This window comes from Schistocerca piceifrons, chromosome 7, assembly GCF_021461385.2.
Source record: "Schistocerca piceifrons isolate TAMUIC-IGC-003096 chromosome 7, iqSchPice1.1, whole genome shotgun sequence".
In the NCBI taxonomy this organism is placed as follows: domain Eukaryota; kingdom Metazoa; phylum Arthropoda; class Insecta; order Orthoptera; family Acrididae; genus Schistocerca; species Schistocerca piceifrons.
Genome location: NC_060144.1, coordinates 118,304,977 through 118,322,219, shown reverse-complemented (window position 1 = coordinate 118,322,219; position 17,243 = coordinate 118,304,977). Strand labels below are relative to the sequence as shown.

General features: G+C 39.1%; 1 protein-coding gene and 2 long non-coding RNA genes across 3 annotated transcripts in view; 2 read left to right on the top strand and 1 right to left on the bottom strand.

Annotated features, from left to right (window-relative positions):
- Nucleotides 1–465: 465 nt before the first annotated feature.
- LOC124804631 lies at nucleotides 466–9,305 on the bottom strand. The gene is made up of 2 exons (XR_007017358.1): nucleotides 8,898–9,305; nucleotides 466–914 (listed from the first exon to the last, which is right to left on the bottom strand). It is a non-coding gene; the product is annotated as an uncharacterized LOC124804631 (long non-coding RNA).
- LOC124804630 overlaps nucleotides 8,536–17,243 on the top strand; it is an 88,835-nt gene continuing 80,127 nt past the window's right edge. The window contains exon 1 of the long non-coding RNA XR_007017357.1: nucleotides 8,536–8,570. This is a non-coding gene — a long non-coding RNA (uncharacterized LOC124804630). The remainder of the gene's footprint in view (nucleotides 8,571–17,243) is intronic.
- LOC124804629 (15.7 kDa heat shock protein, peroxisomal-like) lies at nucleotides 9,705–11,264 on the top strand. Its single transcript, XM_047264841.1, is given in 2 exon segments — nucleotides 9,705–10,313; nucleotides 10,316–11,264. Coding segments are annotated over 2 exon segments (516 nt in total). The 5' UTR covers nucleotides 9,705–9,910; the 3' UTR covers nucleotides 10,429–11,264.

Below are 17,243 nucleotides of genomic sequence, written 5' to 3'. Positions count from 1 at the left end.
GCTGGTACGGGCGTCATTGTTGCCTTAAAGAAATTCTTGACTAACATCAACTTACCACATTGAGTCTCAAAGGTAACTAACGCTTATGACCATTACAGCACGTATTTAAAGCAAACCTGACTTGCATCCTCATAGTAGCGCTACTCGCGCCATTCTTACACGCCTGGTGCGAAATATGAATAGACAGCATCTTTCAGATGTTGCAACACACCTACAAACTTTCATTTACATCGGACAACTTCTTGGTGTTGTGATTGCAGTTTAATGGAGTCGCAGACAATGATTGCTAGAAAATCGAGATAATTAGCTAACGAATAAAAGGCTGCAGTCAGGTTCCAATAAGGGGCAATTGCCCCCTTTCGCACGTCCTTCGTATGACACAATATTTCGAGTAAAGGGGACTGTTATGACGTCGTGTGACTTGTTAGTAGCAGACACAGTGGCTGCTCCAAAGATTGAGATGGCTTGGAGTTTTACAATTATTTATTGAACTTTTTTACAATTTCTCCCTTGTTGTTGCTGCCCAGCCCTGCAGATCCCTCTGCCTGGCTGCTGCTGTGTAGATTCTCCGACAATGCGCGCTGCTGATCGCACTCGGTAGCTGATGCCACGATGCCCTGTGGTTGAGATGAACTTGCTGTGAGGTCAGCTGCCGACGCCTGCTGCACCGGCAGCTGGGAAGCCGTCAGTCGCGATGTCCGCGAGGTCCCGTCACGGATGGACCACGCGCCGTGGGGTCAGGTTGCCGTGAAGTCCAGGAGTCAGTCCCCGGCGGCGCCTGTGACCAAGACCGCGCTGCGGCCGGTCCTGCTGGAAGTTCTCGCTGTAGTTGGTCAGCCCTGGTGCCGACTGAAGTCGGGTCGACCCCCAGAGCTGAAGTTGGCATCCGGCGGTGAACGGATGACTCCTGCGAGCTGGAACAGACTTCTGGAATCATCACCTACAAAGATTGAACATTCGGACATGGACCACGTCCGTCCTCAGATCCGAACTGCTTCCAGATGGCTTCTGTCTGCTGCTGCCTGTGCTCGACTATTTATATCCGGCAGGAGGACGTTTTTTACCCTTGGTGGTAGCTTTTTGTTATTACTCCTGCAGTATATTGCAGCGTAACTTAGCGTGCTGGCCTCACTTCCCCTTACTCAGCAGTCTCCAGGCTTTGGTCAGCGCTCTGTCTGTGTGCGTCCTGCATCAGCTTGTTGGTAGACCGCTTCTGTCAGCAAGGCTATCTGTGCCACGCTTACTTCGCAACGCCTCGGTCGCCGGCTGCCTCTGTTTTGCCATTCTGCACTGCATGAACCAACGCTTACTACATGTGACCACAACAGGACAGTTTACACGACCCTTGTACATATTTGGAATAATCAGCATAGTTTACAAACATCATAGGTTACACTAGCTACTAAGATAACCTCAGATAAAATTTAATAATAGACTACTTAAGTGCTCCCTGGTCAATAATACTGCGCAATATTTCTTGATGCGCAATAATATTGAACATGTTGGGGCGAGACTAAGAGGTTGCACAATAATACTGAACACATCAAAAACTTTTGAAACAGACTGTCCATCCACACTTTATGTTTCACGGAATCGAAGGCCTTTTGAAAATCAATGAATGCCAGGTACATGGTTGCTTGGAATTCTTTGATTTGCTCTAAGATGATCCTAAGAGTGTTAATAAGATCAACACAGCTGTGTTGTGCCCTAAAACCGGCCTGTTCTTTACGCAGTCGCTTTTCAAGGGATTCTGTAATTCTGTTTAAAATAATTCTGGTGAGGACCTTACTGGGCACTAACAACAATGTAATACCACGCCAGTTGTTACAGTCTGACAAATTTCCCATTTTTGGGAGCTTTACCACCAAGCCATTTTTCCACTCCTTTGGAGATTTCTCTTCAAGCCAAATATGCTTCAGCAAAGGATGGAGCAATTTAACAGTACTTTCAATATCGGCTTTTAAGAGCTCCGGTGCTATGTTGTCTAGGCCTGGAGCCTTTGTATTTTTTAGTGTTTTCAAGGCAATCCTAATCTCGTCCATTGTGGGGCACTGCAAATTTATATCTTGATCTTCTTCGACTTCCTCTGGAACATCTCTTACCTGTTCCTCTTGATTGTCTTCACAATTTAACAGTTCCCTGAAGTGCTCCTCCCATCTCTGTAGCTGTGCCTGTTGAGTTGTAAGCATCACACCATTCTTGTTCTTAACTGGTCCTTCATGTCTGAAGTTCTTCATTGACAACCGTAATGTTGTAGAGCTCTTTCATATTTCCTTGTCTTGCTGCCTCTTCTGCTAATTTTGATTGCTCATAAAGTGCTCTGGCAGGTGTTGCGGAAGTATGGCATACCACAGAAGATCTTAAACATCATAAAAGATCTATATGATGGCTACAAATGTTGTGTACTCCACAAGGGAAATATGACAGAGCCCATAAAAGTAACAACTGGAGTTCGGCAGGGTTGCATTTTGTCACCCACACTTTTTATACTCATTCTAGACTCTGTTATGAGAAGAGTCACAGCAGGCAGGAGACGAGGAATCCAGTGGGGGATCCACGAACATCTGGAGGATTTGGATTTTGCAGACGCCATAGTTTTATTAGCTCCAAGGCTGACTGATATGCAAGCTAAATTAAACTTGCTGAAAGAAGACGCAGAGACTGCTGGCCTCAAGATAAATACAGGCAAAACAAAGGAAATGAGAGTAAATTCAGGGAACATGGAGGTGCCCCTGTTATTAGGTGAGCAGCGAGTGGAGACTGTCAACTCATTCCTGTATCTGGGTAGCATAGTGACGGAAGATGGTGGAGCTGGAGATGACGTGAAAAACCGCATTAAAAAGGCAAATGCTGCCTTCATACAATTGTATCCAATATGGAAAAATAGGAATATCACATACAAAACAAAAATCCGTATTTTTAATACAAATGTGAAGGCTGTCCTTCTGTACGCCAGTGAAAGCTGGAAAATGGATAAAAAGGTAACAACCCAGTTACAAAGCTTTATAAATAGATGTCTTCGACGCATCATGAATATCTGGTGGCCAGAAAAAATATGTAATGAGGAACTCTGGCGAATAACAAACCAGATACCTATAGAAGACCAGATACGAGAGAGAAAGTGGGGCTGGTTGGGGCACACCTTGAAAAAAGCAGATGGAGCCATCGAGAAAAAAGCATTGGAATGGAATCCCCAGGGAACAAGGAAGAGAGGAAGACCAAGGGCACATGGAAGTGGACAATGGAAGGGGAAGCAAAAAGAGTTGGCAAGACCTGGGCATAATTGAGGCAAATGGCCAAAGACAGAGATGGATGGCGAGTTCTCCTGGATGCCCTATGCCCCCATAGGGGCCAAAGGAATTAAGTCAAGTCAAGTCCATCCACACTAATGTGACCACTTATCAGAAGGCTGAATAATCACTTTTTGCAGCGCAGATCACTGCGAGAAGTGCAGAAAGTGAGGTTCTGGGAGGCACCGACTGAGATGCAGAGCCATGCCAACTCTTTAGCCGTGGCCAGCTGCACTAGGTTCCTCGGATGGAGATCCATGGCTCGAACAGCTCGATCGAGATGGTACCACAGATTTTCGACTGGGTTTAAATCCGGGGACTTTGGTGGCCAGGGGAATATGGCAAACTCATCCTGGTGCTCTTCGAACAACACATATATGCTGTGAGCTATGTGACACGTTGCATTGTCCTGCTGGAAGACACCATCGTGCCGAGAAAAACAAACTGGAAGTGGGGGGGGGTACATGACCCCCAGGGATAGTTGCATACCGGTGTTGATCCATTGTGCCTTCCAGAATGACGAGGTCACCCAGAGATTCTCCTCCAATCTACCATACACGCCAACAGCCTCTCTCTGATAGAGCATAAAACGTGATCATCTGAAAAGTCCACCTGTCGCCAGCCAGCGGACATCAGGTTGCACTTCTGGGGTGCAAATTTCAGTCATCATCGCCGTTAGCGTCGGCCCATACGCAGCAACACTTGCTGAACGGTCGTTGAGGAGACACTTTCAGTACCTCGCCCACTGGTTCATCTGGGCAGTCAGTTGCTCAACAGTTACACGTCTATTTGCCAGTACACATCTCCGCAGCTGTCTTTCAACCCTGTCATCTCTGTCTCATGGAGCATCACAGTAGTCTTGGAGGTGGTTTTCAATAGCGCCATTTTGCGATGAACGGCACGCGAACAGTTTACAGACTTAGCCATTTCGGAAATGCTTCTGCCCTTGCCCCGAAAGCCAGTTATCATGCCCTTTCGGACGTCAGATAAATCATTCCGTTTCCGCATTACAACAACAACTGCTCTGTTCTCCGCATCTCCCCGACATGCTTTGTAAACCCCTCCATCGCTAATGCTGCCACCTCCCGTTTGGATGTGGTTACTGCGCATTGACGCCAAACATAGGCTGTGGCCACATTAATGTGACTGGATGGTAAACATTGTGCTGCCTGGAAATATTGTTGTCTATGGGCAGTATTGACAATATCCCTGCCAGCCTCTCATGTGCTACAGAGTATGGATATCATGGTGTCCACTATTCGTTGTCGTGGTGTTGAAAATGAGTTCAAACTAGACGAAAGATCATTATGGTTAGAGTGCATCGAAATGTATAAATAAGTGCCAGAATTACGGAATGTTAAAACAGATTGAGTACAAAACCAGAAATAGTAAAAATCAGTTGTATGAATGTTGCACAGAAAATAAGGGGAAAGGCAATGATGGACGATAGTTTAAAAAAATTAATTAATACAGAACTATGAATAAAAGTGTGTATACCAGTATTCATGTGAGTGTAAACGTTACTTACCCAAATATAATTGTTTAGTGTATGTATTATAGCATGACATGTTTCCATAACTATGGTATATCTCAAATACTTTAAGGTGAAATGGCATTTGTAAATTTGAAGTCTTCGAAAGAACTGTCAGTGACGAGGTATTTTAGCACAATAGGTAAACACTGACTTGTAATGTTTTTTTTTCTGATCAAGAGGATGAGGGAGAGAGACTCTAAAATTGCCATTTTTTATGTAAACAGGTTAGTTAATTTTGAGATGCTCAATGACACAAGAACTGACATAAATCGCATTATCTCCCACAGAACTGATGGTTATCCACACAATATTTGCTACACATACATTGCTTTGATATTTAACAAACAAACGATTAAACGGCAATTGCTAAAGCCGTAGTACTGTCTCATTGCGATCATCCAAATAGTGCTGCATTTACCTGAACAAGAGGTTAAGCGGAATCATGGGAAACCACTAATTACTAGAAGTGTATAACAATTTAGTAATGAATAAAAAACACCGTACACCAGATTCCAAGGGGGGAGAAGAGGAGGGGCAAGTACGTATGTACGGGGACAGCTATGTATTCGTATTCTGACAACAATTTCCAGCAATGTATCAGGATGTTATGATAATCTTTTTCGTTCAAACTTAATTCACTCATCATGTTTCCGTGTGTGATCTTTGACGCTGCATCCAATTCGTCATCCACCTTTTCTTTTTCTACTTGCTGCAAAGTAGATAAATCATCACGGTGGCAGTGTCTTTATTATCAGCATTCCGAACCACAATATTATTGATCAGTCTAGGGGGAAATTCAGTAATAATTTACTATATTGTTGACGGTGTAGAGGACGCTTTACAATCCTTCACAACGTGAACTCACGCCGTCACAAAGGACTTCATGTGTCAAAGCAGACCGGTGCTGATCATAATACTCTGTTGCAGAAGCTAAGCTAGGTAATTATGGAATACGAGGCCTGCCAAACAAGTGGATACATTCCTACCTTCATGACCATCAACAGATCACTCACATAAAATACAAAGACATAAAAACACAAAAAAATTGTAATTTTTACAGTAATGCACAAAACATTAAATATGGAGTTCCTCAAGGGTCAGTCCTTGGGCAATTCTTTTCATTCTTTATGTTAATGATTTGTCAGAAAAAATAACTAAAGGAGAACAGTACTTTTTGCAGATGACACAAATATCCTAATCAAATCATGTGTTGAGGAAAGCCTACAAAAAACAACTACAGATATAATACAAAATTTAAAACAATGGTTCAGAACAAACAAGCTAATAATAAATAATGAAAAAACAGTGAGGCAATTTTCCAAATTCATAGAAACTACATCCTGGAAGACCGATTTTTAAAATTGATGGAAAAACTGTCTCATCTGTGAGCGACACAAAATTTTTAGGCATACATATTCAGCAAAACCTAAAATGGGAGACACATTTTAATCATGTAAATAAAAAGTTAAACACACTTATGTATGCAGTTAAAATCCTCGCACAAAATACAAGCCGTGTGTCAGTGATCACAATGTACCATGGCAGTATTCACTCATGTCTGATGTACGGAATTACCTTTTGGGGGAACTCCATAGGTACAAACAAAACATTTAGGCTACAGAAATAGATTGTTAGAATAATAAACCATGCTAAGTACAGAGACTCCTGTAGACCAATATTTAAAAATCTCAATATACTGCCTCTTCCTTGCTTATATATGTATGAAATACTAAATTTCACAAAAGGAAGTATTTTAAAAGATGGAAATATATTCTAGTACAACTGTGATTACCACCCTCATGATACTAGGCAGAAGCATTATTTGCATGTCAATACTGTAAGTACAAACATTTGTAAGAGAGGAGTGTATCATACAGGCATAATGATGTACAATCACATACCATCCTATTTGAAACAGATGCAAAATTTACAAAAGTTTAAAGTGAAACTGAAAGAGTACTTGCTTGACCACTGCTTCTATTCTGTTTCTGAGTTTTTAGAGTACCAGAAAAGTATAGTGTAACTGCTCAAATATTCTTAACCAATCTATCATTTTATTTCATTATATTAATTTTGTCATCAATTTCAACATGTACTGAATAATTTTTAATTATTTATCTTTTCAAAATAACAATGTGTATGATGTTGCATATGCTGTACCTACCTGACTTGTTCTACATCGTTTGTGCAAAATATGTATCTAAACACGATTTACAGGGCCAATAAAGAAATACAAATGCAATGTGTTTGATCAGGACAGGTTTAGGAGGTGCTGACTTGATCCGCAAAATGCTATGCTAGCAACTCTTTGTCGTAGACCATCTGCAGTTTTGTATATACTACAAACAAAAGTATACGCTTCCATTTGCTTTATCAAAAACTAGCATACACAGTCATTCGACTTAGTTTCTCTACTCACTAATAGAACTTGGTATTTGTATGACATGACTGAATGGTTGTGACTCATTAGTCGTATAATTAATGCCCGATACATTTATGCATTTCGTGAAGTGCCCAGTTTTAGGAGGTTTTGTCAATTATTATCCGCAATTTCGTTATATTTTTGTTTACTTTGGTGGTACTGTCGTTTTACGTTGATGACGCATGCTTTGTTTATTTGTTATCATATCTTCACAATTTTCAAGCTGCTATGTTAGTTTCGTTATTGCTGCCGTGCTGTTAATCTTGGCTGTTCCGCTGTCTGTCTGCACCAAAGAAGAACAAAGTTCAGTGATCCGTTTTTTGTGGTCGGAAGGCATATCACGGACCGAAATTCATCGAAGACTTTCGGTACAGTACGGGAACAGTGTTTTGCCACAACGGAGTGTTTACGAATGTATTGTAAAAATTCCGAAATGGTCGCACAAGTGTTATGCACGATGAAGGAGCCGGACGACTGTTTACCGACACAAATGAAGAAACCATTGAGCGTTCGCATGAAATCATTCTCTTAGACAGACGATTAACTATTGGCGAAGTGGCACATCGCCTGCAAATTAGTCACGGTTCTGCCTATGAAATCATCCACAACAGACTTGGGTTTCATAAAGTCTGTGCAAGATGGGCCCCAAAACAACTCACACAGTTGCATAAACAAACGCGCTTCGACATCTGCAAAACACATTTGGATCGCTATGAAGCTTCCTATTTGATTACAATAAAATTTTATAACTACTTTGCGGATAGTAATTGACTTATTCTCGTACATTTGTCTATTTTGCCAGTATTTTCATCGGGCTGATATTTTGTCGAGTATTACTAAGATTTAAATCATGTAAGCAACCTCATGTAAAGTTGCATTTTCGAAAAAATATTATCGACTACGTCTTTAATGAGTAACGATACGACTAATATAATCATAGATTAATTGGGCATTATTATGTAAAGAACTGTAATAATCGTCGTAACCTTCAGAGTACCGAACTAAGGGATCCCTTCACATTTAATAATATTATAAAAACGGTAATATATTGGCATCTGAGGGGTACACGCAAGTCAACACTACCAATATTGACGAGAAGTTTTTAATTACATTTACATAGCCTTACTTGATGCACGCCAAGTGCTCGTATTGCTTTCAATAAAAGATCATAATCCTCACTGGTAATTACGTGGCTTATTCTTCCTCCAAAATGTTTCAATATTGCTACTACGTAAAGAGCTTATGTCATCTCGAACTGGCGGTTTTGACAATAGTCGCCATTCAGGTGTTGTCAGAACTCAGCCACTCGGAGCTAGTGTGCCATGTATGTACTGTTTGCTGTTTATGTTATCAGTCCGTATTTGTGTATGTCATTGCTCAGATTCAATTTTTCAAGTTATCTCTTAACACAAATTGGTTTTGTGACGACTATACAGACAGTGACTACAACATTATAGTGGTCAATGGCATTGCTTTCTTTGTTAATCTGAAAACAGTAATCCTATTAACTTGCTGATTACACAGCAGTGTAGGAAAATGGCTTGTACTTATGAAAGTACGTCATATCTTTGCAGTAGCTACTAAAAGATTTGCGAAATATATGTCAGCCTCACCATATTATCACAAAACATAAGAATATTACGTTAATTACCTGAATATATCATCGCAGGATAGCTGTAATCACGGGACAGGTTTCAGTAACAGTTTTGCTATTCGTGTTTGTTGATATTACAGCACTAAACTTAAGGCATTTGTTTGGCCTGCATGTCGCCAGAAATCTAAAAGTTGCACTTAATTCTATCATCTGCTGCGTTTGCCTCTCTCAGTAATCTATTTTGCTTCGGTATGTTTAATTGCATCAACATAACCATTTGTCGTAAGATGCAGGGCTCATCCAAAAATAGTTTATTATATCTTTCGGGTCACTGAATTTACATACGCCAAGTCGCTCCTTTTTTTCAGCCATTCTTGGATGCATTTCCACTTATTCGTTGTTTACTAGCCGTACCGAATATAATTGAGGCACACGCTTTACGTATTCAACATGTAATATTGTGTAGTCGCGTTGCCAACTGACAATTATTGATGGTGTGAGAGCCGCTTTAATATATCGAAGTTTTTGACGAACTGTTATTGTAAATAAATAAATAAATTGTAAATAAATAAAAAAATTGGAAGTGCACAGGCCCCATGTACATTATAAGTGGCAAAATTCACTTTCGTTTATACTTTATTTTACTTGTAAGTATCCTACAGTACTATACTTCGTTTTTAGAAAATTCTTTTATGTTTAGCTATTGCAATTGTTAGTTCTGTTGCAGCAACGTGAAAACTTCACGCGTTTCTGAAATCATATGTAAATTCGCAGTATCATTGTGCAACACCGCTCTGATTCAGATCTATCTCGTCCCACCAAAGAGAAACAACGGCGTAACTACGTTTCTGAGATTCTATTGGTCGGCTGTACTGCGCAGATGTGTGAGATCTCTGGTACTTTCGAGATGCGTCTAGTTGTTGTCTGATGCAAGGCGTAGAGCGTCGCGGTAAGCCGCTTCTATAAATGCGGGCTACAAGCCCACTGCGCGCAGTTTGTCAGTGGAAAGCGTGAGGGTTTACGTGCCCGGTGTTTCTGCATCTGCACCAGTGAGTTATATCGTATACATTATGTTGCGATCATTCGGAAGAGTGATGCCAGCTACTGTAGCTGTACGTCAAGCTTTGCGGCAGCCTGCCCAGTGCCGCAGTTTCTGGGATTTCAGCAGATCTTCTGATCTTCGGTCCTTGGCACGCGATATGGAGCGGCAGGTTGAGAGACTGGAGAGGGAAATCATGGGCGGTTTTCCCTTCAATAGGTTACGGCCTCGTTACATACCGATATCCGGCACCAGCACTTCACCAAAATCATATCGGTATAACATTGACGTTGAAGGTTTCAAACCAGAAGAAATACAAGTGTCATTGAAGGATCGTTTATTAACGCTCTCGGCGAAGATGGACAGGACATCCGAGGACGGAAGCAGATTTTACCAAGAAATTGTGCGCCAGGTAACAATTCCCGATAATGTGAAAATGAAGAGCTGAAGTCTTACATAAATGACGGCGTTCTTTCAATAGAGGCACCTCTTGAGTCTGCCAGCGGACCTAAAGAAATACCAGTCAGTCGCGAAGAGCAGACAAATTAATGAACATTTAAATATTTCAGAAAGTATTCCGTAGTTTGCAAATATGTTCATTTATGTACCATACCATTAAAAACAGGCATCGACAAACGCAGCACAGACTTTTAAACGACGCAGCTCAGTCATTTTCAGTTGATATTAATCATATTGAGAGACTGTAATTGCCTGACAATGGGCGAAATTTTGTATTTCTCTTTCTGTTGTGTTTTGTTACTCTTTGGAAAAAAACATACTTTGAAATTTATAGGCAATAATTTGCTAGAATGAAGAAAAAGAAGATGCTGTTACTACGGTCACTCAATTGTTGTGTGTCGTAATGTTCTTTCTGCTGTTCGTTTGTACTTCTAAATAACAGTGGAAGATGTTTGTGATATGCATGTGGTACTGGCTAAAGCAATTAAGACTGATGTAGAAATCTCATTTTGATTTTGATTTTTGCGCCTCTGATGAATGCATTATGGCGAAATTATATGCGTTTCACCCTAACCTTGGTAGAAATAATGTAGTTATTTGCCCATAAATTTACAAGAGAGATTAAGTATGTGTGACTCATTGTGAAATCAATGGTTATCATATACTGTGTTGGTTATGGCTTAACAATGAAACTTGTAAGAATTATTTTGCAGTGTTGTAATTCAAATCGTGGAGATAAATTGTACAGTAGGCCTAATGCTTTCGTGTGAACATATCATTGCCATTCTGATGCCTGCATATTGCTGCACATTTAGAATTGTCAATTTTACTTTTTTATGTTCATTTGCACAAAACTTGTTTGTACATTGCACATTGACTATCAATTGACTATTCTTAAATAAATTTTTTGTATACTGATGATTCAATTTATTTGAGTTGTAAGTTATTTAGCTGATATTTTTATTGTGTTATTTCATACAAAAAATTACACCCATTCATGAGCTATGGTGGAGTGATTGGAAACCATGATACAGATTCAAACCAAGGGTGGAAAGAATAGATTTACGTGAAAATTAATCAATTATTTTTGTCTGTAAAAGACAATCACTGCTTGTACATTGTTGTTATAGTTTGTAGAGATAAATGTTTTAGCTCTGTGGAGAGAGAAAGGGAGAATGAGCTTTAAAGTGATATCTATAATTGAAAAGTTGTTTAGATAGGTCTTCATGTTTTGTAATGATTGTAAAAACTTCTTGGTTTCTCAGTGTAGAGATTTTAAATTACTGACATTCACTCACATCAGATATTGGCTAGAAAGAACTGTTCAAAGTTACAGTATATTAATTTTGTGCATCCACTTACATTAAGGGAAAACAAATCAAGAATTATTATGTTAAATTTATAATACGTGGAGTATCTATTTGTAATAATTGTATAAATACCTACCTGGTCTCCAGTCACAAATATTAAGAACTCGTGGAAGTATATCATCTCTGCTCCAGTGTCGTGGCCAACTTCTTTAACTCCTGGAACATTATTTATTAGAACTCCAATGTTACACAAGCAGATGTAAGTTCACTGTAGTAAATGACCAAAATATTTTTGTATAGTTATCTTATGTCAGTGTCATCTTTAGTCAGTTTAATGCATTAATCATACGGGAGCAGAAAGGTTTAACTATGATGCTTTATAACTGAGCTTGTCATTGGGTAGTGATATTCTGGTCTTTATTTCCATATTGTGGTACTCGGAAAAAGTGTTTGTCTGTAGGAACAGACAGACAATAAATGTAAACAGACATATAACTGAACAGAAAAGAATACTTATTCACCTTTGAACATGTTTACATGCAGTCGATGTCATCATACAAAATTCACACTTAATAGTCCCAACATTACAGTAATTTTATGTGGCTCCTAAACTAATTAGGTTACAAGGAGGTTTAAACAAATACTTGGATTATGCTCCTAGAATACAGTTGTATGACATTTTTGATGTGATAATTAGTTGGCCTACTTGTGGCTTACTGGTGAATGCAAACTAAGTTACTTAGACATTGAAATGAAGCTAAACATTTTTTAGAAATATCTGCAATTCAGGAACTTAATGCATGATAGGCAGGTTTACGTGAAGCAAGGGTTTTAAAGCTTGTAAAAATGTTAGTGTCATAATGTGAAGAACCTTGTTCATGATTTGGTATCATTTCCACTCTGTTGAAACATTATAACACATTCCACAGAAATTATCTGAACCATGTAATTGTCTGCTCTCTGAAAGATAACTGTTTTATAATAAATGACCTGAGTACTGGAGGAAATAGTAAGCAACAAAGTGCGTGATGTGTAACAGTCACATTTCCCATTCAAAATTATATGTGAACAAAAACAGAAAGCGTATGAATAGCACAAATTCAAATCCCCAACAATCTGATTTTACAAAAAATTGGTACAATGCTTTTTATAGTTTACGAAAACATTTACTGGGTCAAACAATCATTCATTAGAAATGGCTTAAGAGTATTTGGTGGTTGTTTTGTATGATTAGGCAGGCTATTGATTAATTTGACTGTGATGTGTGAAAAACTTTTCCAGGAAAAGGCACAGGTAAGTTCACAGGATGTCAGCAGGATAGTTTTTGCTGTGCAACAAAGACTTCATTTGTGTGATTGTATATATTGTTTTCTTTGTAAAGTCCCTTGAGAAACCCATTTTGAGAAGCTATTAACAGGTTCTGTTAGCCACAATGAATCAGTGTCCTATTGTAGACTACTTAAATATATATACATTAAAATGGAGTGCAAGGTATGGAATGGTTTATTTATTTATTCATTTACACACATGCATCATGTTCTGTAAATCTCTTCATGAAGGAGAGTGCTAATCTCCTCATAGTGGTAGTTACTTCAGATTATTTTTGCGTTTTAAGAGAAAATTGCTTCTTTGAAAAAAAAGGCAATGCTCCTCTTGGTGTGCTACTCAGCAGCTATTTCAGTGTAGTATTTGAAAAGAAACCATTTATGTTACTTTACATAGATAATTATCAGCTGTTTATATAGTGACAAAGTCAGGGTCTTTCTGATAAGATATACTTTTGTCATGCTTTTATTCTGTAGGGACAGGTACACCTGGGATGGAAATGCTCTTAAATCAATCTTTGATCCTACTGTAACAGAATCTTTACCTGGCTGCTTTATATTTAACTTCAGCAGGCTCTTTCTATTCCTCGTTCTTCTTTTCACTGCCCTATCCCATTGTGCTAGATGCATTAGTTCTTCCATTTTGCCTGCCTTCTTACTGATATCTTGTAAGGCAAAGACATCCGTTTTGTATTCTCGCAATTTATCATCCAATGCCTTTGCTGTATCTGGTACATTCAACATATGAACATTCCATGTCTCCATCTGTATATTTTTGTGTCATAATTCCTGTTTGTTGCCATACCCACAAACATATGAATCCGTTTGTGAAGCTTGTTTTGGGTGTTTCGTAATGTATCCCTGTAACAGTGTGTGTTGTTAGCCCAGTCATCAACCTTCAATGTAGAGGACTAGGATTTATGTAACATTTTTTCTCATGGAAGTGATGGGTTCACTTCATCTTCCTCAGTTCCCTTGCCCCATGATTTTATGTTAGAGGTATCCCTCCATCAGGCTTTTTTTACTTAACAATACCCACAAGGCAGTTTGGAGGGCTCTTAATCTTCAATTGTGCCTACTCATCATGTCGCAAGACCAGCACTGAGCTCATGTGGTATTTATTGAGTGTATCACTGCGGCTGAATTCCCTCATTGTTAACTGCATGAAAAAGTAATTGGAAAAAAAAATTCAAATACAAACTAAGTACTGTTTCTTCAGAATGTGCAGTCATCACACAGCAAAGTAAGTGAAATTTAAATTATTTTGGGAAGTGAATAAATGTATTTAACACTACCCTCTTCTGTGCGGGATTTAGCATATAGAGAGAGGACGGGGAGGGGGGGGGGGGGGGGGAAAAAAAACCTCAGCCTTGTCTTCCTTTAGCCGTATTTTATTCACTATTTTGATGGCTTTTTTATGAACAGTCACATTGTGCCAATATTTTAATCATTTGGGTTCACAGTTCATTAGGGAGAGAAGGAATGTAAACAGTGTCATGTGTTTTACCTATAAGTTTTAAATTTGGTGGGTGATTTCATTTATCGGTATACTACAAGCCGACATACACTATCAGATATATTTGTGCACTCAGTTTTTGACAAATCCATGGTTGCTGAAATTATCCTCACAACCAAACATTGAATTTGTTTGATGAGACAAAACTGTGGTTTTTGCACAACAACATGCAGGAGTCTGTGATCAAGGAAGCTGTTGAATTAAGAATTAGCAAATTAACCAGGACTGTGGCTTTACACTTTTTTGGTGCTTAGAAATGGGTAGTTGATGTTGAAAGACTACAGAGAAATACACCCAAGTTCTGCACTATCCAGCAGGAGTAGTGGCATTGCTGACATCCCTTTATTGCAGACATTTGACGTAGTCTCTGGTATGTTACAGAAAATCTGTAATTTTTGCTTGTGTGAGCATAACATAATTAAATTAACTTGTATATATGAAATTCATAGCAGCATCAGTTACAGCAATCAGCCTATGAGGACGACTGTGAAGGAAATTGTAGAAAGATGGAGTTTCATTTCAAATCTGACACACCAAAATAGAAAAAAAATATTTTATTGAAGAACGTTCTTACATACCTATGAAAATAGTGAAAATTTGTTTACACAGATGATGAATATAAATATTACATTATAAAGCTTTTTGTAAACCCTCAACAGATTAACAGAAGGAAATGAAAATTTGATTCTACCGGATGAGTTTTATAAAGAATTCAAAACAGAACACATTTACAGAATCTCTTGTTAACTTTCAACCTGAAACCTTCTGTAGAAATAACAACAGACCTCACAAAAATGATATATATGCTCTTGAAATGCAGCACAGAAATGACAAACACAGGCTTTTGGACCGGTACAGCCTATAATCTAAATATTGCTTACTAAGGAGAAGAAGAGTAGCAGAAGCCAACTGTAAATAAGTTTCAGTCTTAACCGAGAAAAGAAAATAGTAATGAATGCAGAATGCAAGTAATTTACTATAGGTAAGATGGCGTAAGAAGATCCTCGACAGCTTACAACACTGTTGCCAGCTTTCAGCTGTGAATTGCTGATGGCTGCGGGTGAAATCAGTAGATATCTACAGAGCTGTGACAACACTGAGGTGCTGCCATAGAGACGTTCACAAAGTCGTGTTATGTTATTGACTTAGGTAGACTCGCAAAGCTACCGTGCCCAGCCCATTGCAATTGTCAGGCATGAGTTACACCTGCCTCCTGTTGAGTGATGCCCCACCTGGTTGTACAATACCAATAATTCTGCCAGATACTAAATCTCCCCCCCCCCCTTCCCCCGCCCCCCACATAAGATGGCAGTCTCTGTGAATATTTAAGAAAATTTGCAGCAACTTTATATATTTGTGTAAAAAATTATCTGTATAATGTTATAACCTTCTATGGTCTAGAATGGCATGTCTCAGCCAATTTTCAAGCTTCTATATCACCATATTATGAAAACTTCATGTTATAATTTTCAGTTAATTACAGGAAAACTATCAAATGGATTGATCTTATGTTTTGTAAGTATAATTCTCTAAACATTGTGGAACTTGAAAATGAAGTATAACTGATGTCTTGTTACTCAACCCAAAATTATTAGAAAATATTGTACAATATGATTGATATGCAGAAGGAGTGTAGGATCTGACCAGGATATTGCAGAGATTTGGGAGGTAGGGGCACAGGGAAACAAAAATTTATACAAAGTAATTTGGGCAATACAGGGTGATTCAAAAAGAATACCACAACTTTAAAAATGTGTATTTAATGAAAGAAACATAATACAACCTTCTGTTATACATCATTACAAAGAGTATTTAAAAAGGTTTTTTTTCACTCAAAAACAAGTTCAGAGATGTTCAATATGGCCCCCTCCAGACACTCAAGCAATATCAACCCGATACTCCAACTCGTTCCACACTCTCTGTAGCATATCAGGCGTAACAGTTTGGATAGCTGCTGTTATTTCTCGTTTCAAATCATCAATGGTGGCTGGGAGAGGTGGCCGAAACACCATATCCTTAACATACCCCCCATAAGAAAAAATCGCAGGGGGTAAGATCAGGGCTTCTTGGAGGCCAGTGATGAAGTGCTCTGTCACGGGCTGCCTGGCGGCCGATCCATCGCCTCGGGTAGTTGACGTTCAGGTAGTTACGGACAGATAAGTGCCAATGTGGAGGCGCTCCATCCTGCTGAAATATGAATTGTTGTGCTTCTTGTTCGAGCTGAGGGAACAGCCAATTCTCTAACATCTCCAGATACTGTAGTCCAGTTACAGTAGCACCTTCGAAGAAAAAGGGACCAAAAACTTTATTGGCTAAAATGGCACAGAAAACGTTAACCTTAGGCGAGTCACGTTCATACTGAGTTGTTTCCCGCGGATTCTCAGTGCCCCATATACAGACATTGTGACGGTTGACTTTCCCGTTAGTGTGGAAAGTTGCTTCATCACTAAACACAATCTTTGAAACGAAAGATTCATCTGTTTCCATTTGAGCAAGGATAAAATCACAGAAATCGATTCTTTTAATCTTATCAGCTGCAGACAGTGCTTGAACCAATTTCAGACGATAAGGTTTCATAAGTAACCTTTTTCGTAGGACTCTCCATACAGTTGATTGTGGAATTTGCAGCTGTCTGCTAGCTCTGCGAGTCGATTTTCCTGGGCTGCGAACAAATGCTTGCTGGATGCGTGCTACATTTTCATCACTCGTTGTCGGCCGTCCAGAACTTTTCCCATTGCACAAACACCCATCCTC